Below are 13,963 nucleotides of genomic sequence, written 5' to 3'. Positions count from 1 at the left end.
AGGTCGTTCAATGCTATGATAGCCTTATCGTATTACTTGTGTCCTTGGTCAAGATAATACTGAGGCTATGGACAATTCTAGAATGGCCACTAAATGTGCTCATAGGGACCTCACAATCAAGATTTATAACACTCGATACCCTCGTAACAGTTCTACCATTCTAAAAACATATATCAATACATAGGGGTGAGCACGGGTAGCGGGTAGAACCGGAACCGGGGGTAAGAACCGGAACCGGAACCGGAACCTACCCAGAACCTGCACTGTGCGGGTAGGTTCCGGTTCCAATTTTTTGGAACCGCTACTGTGCGGTTCTGGTTCCGGTTCTTACCCCCGGAGGAACCGGAACCGGAACCGGAACCTGTAAAAAGGGTACCCTGTTTGGAACCTGTAGGGGGTACCCTGTTTGGAACCTGTTTNTGGTTATGGTAACAATTTTCTAAATGTTTCCTGCTTTCTTGTACACATCTGGTGTACCTGGGTTATGCACCATTGCCTCATTCTTTTATCAGCTCTAATATATGAAAGATTGGTTATCTCTTTGCAGCTATCAGAACTAGTCAACAATGAATACTATAGTGATTGGATACGATTAGTAGCTGAATTCACATTAAAGTCTCTGCAATCCTGGCAGGTCAAGTTGTGTCCCCTACTTTTCAGTAATTCTATGAATTGAATGCTATCTGAATATTACCTTTCTTTATGGATGAACCTCCTTTTGTCTGAATCTGATTAATTTAGCTCTGTCTTTACCAGTGGGCTGGCACAAGTGTCTACTACCTTCTTGGGCTTTGGTCCAGAATGGTAACATCTTTACGGTATTTGAAGAGTGAGTCACCCGACCTGTTGAATGATTACGTGCCCATGATTATAGAAGGTTTCATTTCTTCAAGATTTGAATCATTGCAGGTCAGATTGCATTTGTTGTATTTAAGCATGTTATGCATTAAGATTTCAATATTTTGAGTATCAATATGCTTGTCTGCCCTCATTTTTCTTCTGCAGTCTGAACTGTTGGATGAACTTTCTGAGAATCCACTTGACAATGTTGAACTTCTTCAAGATCAGCTTGATTTCTTTCCTCACCTCTGTGGATTTCAGGTTTATACTTTGACATGCTTCAACCAGGAATCATTTCTTAATTCTCCATGCCAGAAGCTTTAATATAACTGAATAAAGAATAAAACTATGAGTTTTTTTATCCTACAATTCATGTTTACCTACTAACTTTATTTAATTTCACTTTGTCTCTATGACGTTGATTGTTTCCTGGATTGCAGTATGAAAATTGTACTACATATATATTGAAGATTTTGGAGCCTATCTTGCGAATGTATATGGTATGAGTTGCTTTTCAATAATGCTTCAATTTTATTGAATATTTGACATACGTTAAATCCTCTATGAAATTTGATTTTGTGACTCATCTTAATTTACACAGGAAGGAGCAGGACTCCAAGTTTGCTCGGATAATAAGGAACTCTCAATCATTGAAGCCAAACTTGCTTGGATAGTGCATATTGTTGCTGCCATTCTTAAGATAAAGCATATTGGTGGCTTGAAGTAATTTTTTCTTTTTAGAAATTTGATGCTAGTGTTCATTTCAAGTAGGCAATCTTATTCTCAGCTAATTATGTTTGCTTGCCTCCTGCAGAAATGAATCGCAGGAAGTATTTGATGCAGAACTTTCAGCACGCGTTTTGCAGTTGATAAATGTCACTGACAGTGGATTACATAGTCAGGTATATCAACAAGGGTGAGCAAACATTGGTTTGCTTTGAACTGGAAAACTGATTACTCTCCACAAACCACACCAAAGCAACCATCAAGTGGTTTAGTTTGATGGTAGACTCACCTAATCAATTAAATTTATTTTTATATGTTATTAAAAAAAAAAAAAAAAATTAAAATAGGGAAGGGTTTGAAATTTCTGCTTTTTGCTTTTTCTTATACAAAAGCATAGCAGATCAGATGCTTGTGTAAAATTCTAAATGTCATAGTTTTATCTTTATTGCTGAAAGCTGTGCCTTGTTAGAAGTAATATTTCAAGGATAGTACTCTAAAGTTGAACCTAGATACCAGACAAAGTCTGCATTCAATGAAAAAGCACCTCACCATTACTTATTTAGGCCAAGTCAAATCTCCTCAAAACATATTGCAGCATACCAAGGAAGCTTTTGTAAGAAAATAATGACGATATTTTTCTTCTTTTTTTATTTTTAAAAATAACTTTTTGTTGCATGTTGGTGCCAGAGTGAATCTAATTCTTTTGTTTCAAAAGCCTTCTTGATTGATCATAACTGTCCACTTTATATGTGCTTCTGCGTTCTATTTCTGTATGTTCATATTTAAATAGAAGTTTCTACCTCAATGGGATGTATTGATACTGGCTTATTGTACACCTGGGATGAGGATTGTTAATCATTGTGCATTGCGTTGCTTTTCTACTCCCTAATTGATTGCCTTAATTATCACTTAACAACATTTCAACATTATTAGCTTCCAGTCTTCACACTTCTACTCAAAATGTAATGAATCCAACAGTGAACATATATAGTCCTGAGCAAGTATAAAATTTATATCAGGACGAATATTCATGATATAATTATATTAAGACCATGCTTAATCATCATTGGATCCTTATTTATGAAATATCATTTTAATCCAATGAGTGAATCCAACGATATACAAGCATAGTTTTGAAATAATTATTTTAGGACGGTCATGACTAGAGAATCATTATATATATGTATATATATTGAGCTATAGTTGTTGTGTTGTTGAGACAGCAAAATTCTATAGTTATTGCTGTATTGCTGTAGGACATGGGTCTGGACCCTGCAATTTTGGGTAATGTACCATGAATGTACAATATTAAAAGTGTCCTGCTAATACAGTTAGACCAATACTTCAAACCATTTTTCTTTCCTTTGAGAATATGCATTTTTGAACTAATTAAGACGGGATTCTTGATGCATTGCCAGATTGATTTAATCATTTACTCGTTCGTGTAAAGAGGTTAAAATTGACTTGAAAGCAATAGTGCCTATCTGGATCCTTTCCTTTTCCTCAGATTCTCACCAATAACTCCTATCAACTTAATTTGAAATTTGACAGAGATATGGTGAATTGAGCAAACAAAGACTTGATCTAGCAATTCTCACCTTCTTTGAACATTTTAGGAAGTCTTATGTTGGCGATCAGGCTGTGCATTCTGCGAAGGTACATGAATCTGTAGTTTAAACACATACCTTTGGTTTTCTTCCGCACTTTATACTTCTTCATGCATTTTGATGATATCTACTTTATTTTCAGATGTTATATTCTCGACTGTCAGAGCTTCTTGGAATCCATGATAATATGCTATTATTGAATGCTATTGTTAGAAAGATTGCAACTAATCTAAAGTCTTACAAAGAGGTGCATTGCATAACTTATTTACTTTCTCTTGTTCCTTGGATTCAGTTAATGCTAAAATTTTTGTTTATTGTAGAGTGAAGAGCTTATTAATCGTACCTTAAGTCTCTTCTTGGATATGGTATCTGGGTTAGTTCTATTCTTGCTGATGACTATATAAAAGTTCCTGTTATGTCTTGACTCAATCTCATTTTAGGATAATTATACTAAGATGCATTTTGTGCAGATATATGACTGGAAAGCTGCTTCTGAAGTTGGATAATATCAGAGTCTTAATATCTGACGTAAATACTGAGACATTTTTCTATTGAAGTTTTGATTCTGCTTTCATGTATTGGATATGTATAATGTTTGTTTGAGTGTATAACTACTTTTGGATTACTGGTACTCCGTTTTGTATTTCTTTTTAATCTTTTTATGTTTCTTGCATAAAAAAATAGTACTTTAATGTCTTGTCCTTTGTCTTTTCCAGAGAGAACACTTTCCTTTTTTAGAGGACCACAGATGTTCTCGTGGTAGAACAACCTTCTATTACACTGTTGGCTTGTTAATATTCATGGAGGATAGTTTTCTGAAATTCAAATCTTCAATGGATCATTTTCAGCAGGTGTGTTAGTTTTTTCTCTGTGACCTTGGTTCAAAATTTAAAAACTAATCTCCTTGCAAAGAATTTTATTTTACTTTGCATTCTACCCAAGATCCTATATGTATATCCAATATTAGAAGTGGAAGCTCTTTTTGTTTTGTCATTTTTCTCTACTACATTTTGCGGTAATTTGTGTATTGCATTAAAAGCATAATGCTACACGTCCTGAAATCAGGAGAAAACAAATCCTGATAATATTTTATTTCAATCATATCTAATTGTATTACAAACTCTCTATCTATATAATTGAACTAAGACCTAAGTAGATGACTCTTAGACTAGGATTAGGACTCTAGACTAATATTATCTCTTTTTACTTCAATCTCTTAAACTAGATAAGACTTAGATAACTCCTAAATTGATCATATTCTAATCTAGAAATCCTACACTCCCCCTCAAGCTGGTGAATAGATATTTATCATTCCCAGCTTGGAAACTAGATTATCAAACAATTGTCTAGGCAGTCCTTTGGTAAGAATATCTATTGTCTACTGACTTTTGGGCAAGTAGGTAACACACAACAGCTTATCTTCTATCTTCTCCTTGATGAAATGTTTATCTATTTCAACGTGCTTAGTCCTATCATGATGCACTGGCTTGTGTGCTATCCCAATCGCAGCCTTTTTGTCACAATACAACCTTATAGGCTACTCACTTTTGATTCCAAGCTCTCTCAAGAGTCTTCTTAGCCATATTAGTTCACAAAACCCATGAGCCATAGCACGAAACTCAGTCTTAGCACTACTTCTAGCTACCATGTTTAGCTTCTTACTTCTCCAGGTTACTAAATTTCCCCAAACAAAAGTGCAATAACCTGAGGTCAATCTTCTATCATCCACAGAACCAACCCAGCCTGTGTCCGTGAATGCTTCTACTTTCCTTTTATTCTTTTTTAGCAAAAAACATCCCCTTCCCAAGGGTCATTTTAAGGTACCTTAGAATCCTACTCACAGCCTCAAAATGCTTTTCCTGTGGGTTATGCATATGCTGACTCACTACCCTCACTGAAAAGATTATGTTAGGTCTAGTATGAGATAGGTATATTAACTTCCCAACTAGCCTTTGATACCTACCTTTATCAACCAGAGCATCACCACTCATTTTCTCAAATTTCAGATTTGGTTCAATGGGAGTCTCTGTTGGCTTGCAACCTAGCATATCTGTCTCCTTCGGTAAATCTAGCACATATTTTCTTCGTGAAACTGAATTCCCTTTTCACTCCTAGCAATCTCCATACCAAGAAAATACCTTAACTACCCCAAGTCTTTCAATTTAATATCTCGAGTTGATGTGGTGAGTGATATGATGATGCCACGTAGGATGACCCAGCACTTGAAATAATAAATTTGAATACTAGATGTGTAGCATCACTTAGATTGAAAAAGGAAAATTCCTTTGATTTTGAATGTCAAAAGGACAGTTTTTTGGCAATGTAATTGCATTGATTGTCATTATTTTAAATCTCTTTAAAATATTTATGAAGAGATTCTTAAGAGGAATGGGCTATTTTGATGTTGCTTCTTGGTTGTCTTATTGAGTGTAAACGTGTATACACATACAGATAATCAGACATTCTGATGGAGTCACTTGTATATACGTTTGATTACATAGTGTTGCTCTTTTAAACATTCTTCACATGTGCATGCTCATCTTTTATATTTCAAGTACTGTTTTGCACTTGTGTCATGCTAAAAGTCCGTACTCTTGCTTTGGTAGTGTATTAACGTGCATAAGATTGCCTTCTCTCTTCTCCATGAAGTCTAATTTAAAGTTGTTATGCCAAGGTTTTTGTCAGTTTGGAATCGACAACTGATGCAACGTTTCGCTCAGACACTGTAAAATATGCATTAATTGGGCTAGTGCGGGATCTTAGAGGAATAGCAATGGCCACAAATAGGTTGGCAATCCTGTGAATTTCTCCACTGTAAATTTTTTCCCAAGGCCATGCTAATTTTTCTGTTTAATCCTCTTTCAGCCGCAGAACGTATGGTTTCCTTTTTGATTGGCTATATCCAGCACATATGCTGCTTCTTTTGAAAACCATTACACATTGGACTGATACTCCTGAGGTAAGTTGCAACCTGCAATATCAATGGTTTTGCATGGTGTACATAGAAAAGCGAGCAACTCATCATCTTTTTTAAAAATAAGAGCTGCTCACTTGCTAAACTTCAGATGATTAGTTGCCATTTAAAAGGTTTTTTATCTGTAGTTATTTTTGTCTTGAGATAGTTCGGTATTTTCTTAATTGTGTTTGCTTGATAAAAAGAGAACATGATATCTTTGATGTGTTTGCCAAAATCAAAATATATCCTTTAACTTTGTGATACAAGTTTCTGGTCTTTTATCAGTGACTTTTATACAACTGAAAATGTAAAAGTCAAACCTTGTGTTTGTATACAAGACTCGTGGTTTAGCACATGCCATTAAATCAAATAGCAGCAAGTCACACTTTCTGTCAAGGAATGCAGGTGACTAAAAGAAGAGGGAAATAACTTATCTGCAAGTCACGCAATCTTTAACAGTCTGGATCATGTTTGTAGAATGTGTTGAGAATTTCCTGCTGACTTAATCCAGCTTGAAACATATTCTGACATCAAATATGATGTTGTAACCTTACCAATGTGTTAAGTTTATTATGTTGCGGTTTGATGCTTGCTTTTCTTATTTGATATAACCTTCTTGCAAGAAACTATATAACTATTACTTAGTTTTTTCTTTTAGTTACTTTTTCAAAAAACATTTTAATATCCTTACCTTGGGTTTTAGAATTTTAAAACTCTTATTTATGATGCTATTTAGTGATCTCCTCACCTGCAGACCTTATGTGGGAATGGAACACGTCCCTTTCTATGTTCAAAGGAACTTTTTCTGATACTAGAAAATGTCTCAGGTGACAACTCCGTTGTTGAAATTTGTGGCTGAGTTGGTACTGAACAAATCTCAACGATTGAATTTTGAGTCATCCTCTCCTAATGGTTTACTTCTCTTCCGAGAGATCAGTAAACTGATTGTTGCTTATGGGTCACGGATTTTGTCCCTTCCCAATCAAGCAGATATGTATAACTTCAAATACAAGGGAATATGGATATGTTTGACCATTCTTACTAGAGGTATGCATTTTCTTTCTAAACTTTTGTTGGGTGGTTCGTCTTAATTGTTTAAATTAAATAGTATCATTTGGTTAATAATATTTATTATGTCATATATATTTGGTCATCTACCAATGCTAATGGAAAATGATGGTATCTCAAAATCTCTTCATCCTCAATTTTATTCACATCTATGTTGTTTTTGTTAGTAACAGATTCACCAAACTTGGTTGCACAGTTTTTGCCTTCTTAAGAGTTACTTTGTTTTGCTACTGCAGAAATCTGGTCCTTTTTTTTAACTCTTTTTCTTATCAAGCACCTATCTTTTTGTTTCCTATAAAAAAAAAAAAAAAAGGGTAATTTAGTCTGAGAGACCATATTTCATATAATATGTTGTCTTCTGTTTTTGACCATTGGAATAGTCTAAGGGTCAGAAATGGTTGCAAGGAGGATTAGTTTCTATTTCTCTAATAATAAATAAATAAATTTTAACACCAATCTTCTTTTACTTCTATATTCTCTCAGTTAAAAGAATGGATTAAACCTATGAAGCTATTTTCTTCTTCGTAGATCCTCTTAAGTGTACCATAATTTTTTTTCAAATTGCATGTCATATATACTGAATTTTAAAAACTGAAATGAAATTTTGTTTATTTACTGTTAGAAATTTAATAATCATTATTTATAGGTTGTTCAAGCATATTTGAGCAAAGTTTGTTAAATTTTTATATTCTAACTATTCCTGCTAGATGCAGAATGTTAGAAATCATTATTTTCATTGTTTAAGAAAGTCTTTTCTTTTATAATAATAATAATTATTTATTATATATGTGTGATTCAATTTTATTTTTTTCTTCATTGTTTTGTTAAAGTTCCAAGTATTTTTGATGAATTGTGAAACTCTCATAAATGGATAAAGTACGTTGGATACAGGAAATCTAAAATAATTAGATATGTTCGATGATATATATATATATATATATATATATATATGAAAACTGGTTCTATTTTTTTCTTTCACAGAAAGTCACCATGTGCTGGCTGTTTTTCATGTGGTTTTTTTTTCTTCCTTTTGTCATGACAGCTCTGTCTGGAAGCTATGTCAACTTTGGTGTGTTTGAGCTTTATGGTGATAGGTCACTCACTGATTCTCTTGATGTTGCTTTAAAGATTACATTATCAATTCCCTTGGCTGATATTTTGGCCTTCCGGAAGGTACAACTTTTTTCATTGAGTTTATGCATATTGCTGTAAACCTGTTTTTGCCAGTCATATTCATACAATGTATAATATCCTTGCTTTGTTAATATGCATAACCTCTGCTCCATGTACCCAGCTTATTTCGTCTGTACCATCTGCTATATTTACCTTGCGTAAGCTCTGTTAGACCCCTATACGTAAGGTCTATGAATCCAAGGGTAGGGGAAGGAAAAGGGGCAAGGGTACAATAAGTGAGAGTCCAGTAGAGGATGTTGACGTGTGCAAGGAGGGGGATTAGGCAAGGGAAATTTGTTGTGAAAAGGGACACGTACAGGGGAAGTTTGTTATGGAAAAGGACACCTAGCTGACAGTTTGTTGAAGAATTGACTATTTAAGAAGATGAAAGTAAGGGGGGAGGTTATCTGGAAAATTAATCATTGGCTGGTTTAGGAGGTCCCCAGCTCCTCGAATTGCTGGGAATCTGTTTGTTACTTCTTTTTCTTGTTGATTGTGCTGGTTATTCTATCTTAGTTTCCATTAATATAAACTTCCATTTCTTCACTTGTGCATATCCTGTGTTTGTGTGCTGTGTGTGCGTTGCTGTGGTTCTTATTTACAGGGAGTTCCATCAGATTGGTATCAAAGCCAAGTTGCCATCACATTTAGCACTGGGGAATGGTCAAATAAAAAATGGATAATAGGATGGATAATATGGAAAAGGAGATGAAATCAGTTCAAGAAGATATGAGTTCATTCAAAATTGATGTGGGGAGTCTTAAGGAATACTTGACCGAGATGAGAGAATTGTTGAGGTTGAGAGAAGAGAGGGAGGAGAAACGTTATCAGGAAAAAGAGAAGCACCAGTCATCGTCCGGAAATGCAGATTCAGGTGATGGTGGTGAACACGAACAAGACACAGTAGGGGACAGTGGAAAAGGGGAAAGGAAAACCAGGAAGCTGGAGCTTCCAATCTTCAGTGGGGAGGACCCTTTTGGATGGACTTTTCGCGTCGACCGATGCTTCGCTATCAACAAATATGGACCATCGGAGATGGTGGAGGCAGCGGCTGTTTGCATGGAGGGCAGGGTGCTAAACTGGTACCAGTGGGTAGAAGGACGAGATCCTTTCAAGACATGGGAAGAGCTCAAGGCTGCTCTAATTGCAAGATTCAGACCGTCGTTCCAAGGGTCTGCAGACGAGGCTCTAGTGGCGTTGAAACAAAGCTCCACCGTGACTGAATACAGGTAAGATTTCGAAGCCCTTACAGCTCCGTTGAAGGATTTGGGAGAAGAATTGTTAATGGGGGTTTTCATAAATGGGCTTAGGGAAGAAATTAGAGCTGAGTTGAGAGTGTTGAGGCCTAATTCACTTCAAGAAGTCATTGAACAGGCCCATCGGGTGGAAGAAAAAAATTGGGTAATGGAAAAATGGAGGCCCGAAACGTTTAGGGCCCAAGTCACCAGGGAAAATTATTCAAGGGTGTCCAACAGCCTAGACCCAACTCGTCAGACAGGGTGGCCCAACCCACTCAAGCTAGTATCTCAATCGGATCCGACCCGACCCGACCTGTCTGGTGACCCAACGCATCAAAACCACCTGAAACAAATCAGATCGCGTCATCTCTTGATTCTCGTGCACCCGATAGACGCGAAAGAGCTCCAGAAATAGGAACGACGAACTTCCGAGTAGGATCAGGCGGTGGTTTTCGGTGGCTGACTGAGGCCGAGCTCCAGAGTAAACGTGAAAAGGGCCTTTGCTTTAAATGCGACGAAAAATTCGGCCCTAATGACCGCTGTCGAAGTAAGTCCCTACAGATCCTATTAGCTTTGGAAGATGACAGTGATGAGAAAGTTGAAAACCCACCGGAAAACGATGATATTCCTAGCCCAGATGGTGACGATGAAGCGTTGTCTATGAACTCCATCGTGGGCATCACATCAGATCACACCTTGAAAGTCAAAGGGCAGATTGGTAAGAGTGAGGTTGTGGTGTTGGTTGACAGTGGGGCGTCCCACAACTTTATTTCACAGGATCTGGTAGAGAGGTTGGGGCTTACAGTGGAAAAAGGGAAGCGATTTGGGGTGATGATAGGGAATGGTAACAGTAAAAGGGGAAGGGGTGTGTCGACAGATCCATCTGAACGTGCAAGGAGTCTAGATTAGACAGGATTTCTTTCCATTCCAGTTGGGGGATGCCGATGTGATTTTGGGTATTACGTGGTTGAGTTCCTTAGGGGACGTGTGCGCCAATTGGAAGAATTTGACTATGAGGTTTGAAGTGGAAGGGGTTAGGGCCAGTTTGCAAGGGGAACCGTCTCTGGTAAAGTCCGGTGTATCCCTGAAGTCGATGTTACGTTCCATCAACAGTACCGGAGGAGGGATTCCGGTAGAATGTTGTACAATCGAAGAAAAGCCAAGCCACATAGACTGTTACAAACAGAGAACTGATTGTAATTTTCTTATGTATTGCATTGACAAATTATACATCAATATATAGGAAAATAAAGAACTAATCTAGGAAATCAAGAATCTAATCTAGGAAATAAAAAATCTAACTTCCTATTTTACAGATTTGTTCCTATTATGTATTGATTACAATCCTAATATCCTATTATAGATTTATTCACTTAATCATGCAATATCTGTAAGATTTTGCATGATTATCTACAACAATCTACAACATAGACGAAGACATCAACCTGCAAGTTCAGGCAGTTTTGGATGAGTATCGGCATCTCTTCGACCAACCCTCTAAACTTCCTCCACACCGTCCCCATGACCATGCCATAAACCTTAAGGAAGGAGCCCAAACACCCAACATTAGACCATATAGGTACCCATATTTCCAGAAAAACGAAATTGAAAAATTAGTTGAGGAAATGTTAGCAGCCCGTATCATCCAAGCGAGTACCAGTCCGTTTGCCAGCCCGGTGTTGTTAGTCAAGAAAAAAGATGGAAGCTGAAGGTTTTGTGTGGATTACAGGGCCCTCAACGAGATAATAGTCCCTGACAAGTTTCCCATTCCAACCATTGAGGAACTGTTGGACGAACTAGCCGGTGCAACAATCTTCTCTGAACTGGATCTCCGATCCGGATACCATCAAATTAGGATCAAGGACGAAGACATCCCCAAAACAGCTTTCCGAACTCATGAGGGCCATTACGAGTTCTTGGTGATGCCCTTCGGGTTGACCAACGCTCTTTCAACATTTCAGTCACTTATGAACAGCATTTTCAGACAGGTTTTGCGTAAGTTCGTATTCGTTTTCTTTGATGATATCCCGATATACAGTAGTGACTTGGAAGCCCACCTTCAACACCTTCGACAAGTCCTTCAAATCTTGGGTGACAATGACCTGGTGGTAAATTGAAAAAAATGCTCATTCGGACAGCCTAGACTGGAATACCTGGGGCACCTAATTTCAGCACACGAGGTGGAGGCCGACCCACAAAAAATTGCAGCCATGGTTTCCTGGCCTGCACCCACCAATGTTAAAAGTCTCCGCGACTTCTTGGGATTAACGGGGTATTATCGCAGGTTTGTTAAAGGATATGGCAGCATAGCCCAACCACTCACATGGCTCTTGAAGAAAAACTGTTTTAATTGGGATCAAGAGGCGCAGTAGGCTTTTCACGCCTTACAGAAGGCTATGACCTCAGTTCCAGTGTTAGCAGCCCCAGATTTCAGCCTTCCATTCGAGATCCAGACGGATGCTTCAGGCCAAGGTATGGGAGCTGTGCTGGTGCAACACAAACGACCCATAGCGTACCTAAGTAAAGCATTTTCCCCTCAAGCTAAACAAAAATCAGTTTATGAAGGAGAACTTATGGCTGTTGTTTTCGCTGTGCACAAATGGAGTCCGTATCTATTGGGCAGAAAGTTTATCATTCGAACGGACCAGCGAAGCCTTCAATTCCTCAAGGATCAGCGGATTAAAACACCTGAACAGCAGAAATGGTTGTCCAAGTTGATGGGGTGTTCCTTTGACATTCAGTATTTGCCGGGCACCACAAATAAGGTCGCGGATGCACTATCTAGGCGAGACGAGAACCCAGAATTATCGTCCTTATCAAAAATTCAGTTTTTAGAGTATGAGGACTTAGCCAACAAAGCCCACCAGGACCCCAAGCTACGGCAGTTGATTCAAGCGTTGGTTTTGGACTCTGACAGCCGACCACATTATAAACTTCACCATGGGTGTCTCATGTACAAAGACAGGTTAGTGTTACTTAGAGGTTCTCGATTTGTTCAGAAGCTACTGACTGAATTCCATTCCAGTCCGTCAGGAGGCCATTCAGGGTTTTTTCGGACATACAAAAGGGTGTCCAATGTGGCTTATTGGGCAAGTATGAAGACGGATGTCCAGGACTTTGTCAAAAAATGCACCATCTGCCAGGTTAATAAACACTCAGCTTTGAAGCCTGCAGGGCTACTTCAGCCACTTCCGATTCCCGCTCAGGCATTTGATGATTTGACAATGGATTTCATCGGAGGCCTCCCAAGAACGAAAGGGTTTGACACCATACTGGTTGTAGTGGACCGCTTGACTAAATACAACCATTTCCTACTTCTGTCACACCCTTACATAGCCAAGGTGGTAGCCTTAGTTTTCATCAAGGAAATAGTAAAGCTTCACAGGTTCCCTCAAACCATCATCTCAGACAGAGGGACAGATTGTTTATGAGTCAATTTTGGCAAGAAATTTTCAAAATCTCAGGTACAACTCTGAAATTCAGCTCGGCTTACCATCCTCAAACGGATGGCCAAAGCGAAGTGGTGAACCGGTGTTTAGAGACTTACCTCCGCTGTTTCTGCAACTCACAGCCCCGTCAATGGCCCAATTGGTTATCATGGGCTGAATTTTGGTACAATATGACGTACCATCGATCCACTAAGATGACGCCCTTTAAAGCATTGTACGGCTGAGACCCTCCGACTCTCCTTTAACTCATCGATCACCCCTCTGCGGTCGAGGAAGTAAACCAGCAGATCAAAGAACGCAATGCCCTTCTTCAAGACCTTAAACATAACCTGGAAGTCGCACAAGCTCATATGAAAANCATAAGATAAAAGTTACAAGAAAGGTTTCAGATTTGATCATGTGTGGCCTATACTTAAGGATATTGAAAAATTTATAGATAATGTTAACGCCTTAGAAATATTTCAAAGGCAAACCGGTAGGTTTGTATCACAAGAATCAGAGACTCCCACTTCAAAGTCTCCCCAATCGGTGTCTTGTGATATGTTGTCATATTCTCTAAACATAAATGATGAAGATATTAGGGGTAGTTCAGCTCAACGACCCATTGGGGTGAAGAAAGCAAAATTAAAAAGGAAAAATGATGAAGAAGTTTCAAACACTATTGAAACTATTCAAGAAGAAAATCGACAACTCGCTGCTATTTTAGTAGTGGTCAATGGATATGTATGAATGTTTAATTTTTATTTGGATATGTATTATTTATATTTACAATTTAATTTAGGAAAAAAAAAGTTTTATAAAAAAAGGGAAAACCAGTTCAAAACCGGTTAATTGCTTTTTTTAAACCGATTTTCCCTCCAAACCGGATCGGTTTCTGTTCAGAAATTTTTCCGAACTGAAAAACCA

The 13,963-nt window shown here is 37.8% G+C and overlaps 1 protein-coding gene across 1 annotated transcript; it reads left to right on the top strand.

The window, feature by feature from the left end:
• The first annotated feature begins 484 nt into the window (after positions 1-484).
• Positions 485-8,653, top strand: LOC116123668 (exportin-7-like). The gene is made up of 16 exons (XM_031409418.1): positions 485-634; positions 757-909; positions 1,006-1,101; positions 1,281-1,340; positions 1,442-1,563; positions 1,655-1,742; positions 3,118-3,222; positions 3,316-3,420; positions 3,494-3,546; positions 3,644-3,701; positions 3,890-4,024; positions 5,848-5,960; positions 6,039-6,132; positions 6,957-7,176; positions 8,240-8,370; positions 8,543-8,653. Exons 1-16 carry the CDS (start codon positions 485-487, stop codon positions 8,651-8,653), a joined length of 1,794 nt encoding a protein of 597 aa, XP_031265278.1.
• Positions 8,654-13,963: the final 5,310 nt, after the last annotated feature.

This window comes from Pistacia vera, unplaced genomic scaffold (genome assembly GCF_008641045.1).
Source record: "Pistacia vera cultivar Batoury unplaced genomic scaffold, PisVer_v2 Contig103, whole genome shotgun sequence".
Classification (NCBI taxonomy): Eukaryota; Viridiplantae; Streptophyta; class Magnoliopsida; order Sapindales; family Anacardiaceae; genus Pistacia; species Pistacia vera.
The sequence above is the reverse complement of the archived record's forward strand: the minus strand, read 5'-3'. Positions and strand labels throughout refer to the sequence as shown.

What these genes read in the sequence shown, in the direction of transcription:
- LOC116123668 (XM_031409418.1), top strand. Translation starts at nt 485, where the DNA reads ATGCACCATTGCCTCATTCTTTTATCAGCTCTAATATATGAAAGATTG. An exon ending in CTCACCTCTGTGGATTTCAG is followed by an intron (nt 1,102 to 1,280) that starts GTTTATACTTTG and finishes CCTGGATTGCAG; the next exon opens with TATGAAAATTGTACTACATA. An exon ending in ATATTTTGGCCTTCCGGAAG is followed by an intron (nt 8,371 to 8,542) that starts GTACAACTTTTT and finishes AAGCTCTGTTAG; the next exon opens with ACCCCTATACGTAAGGTCTA.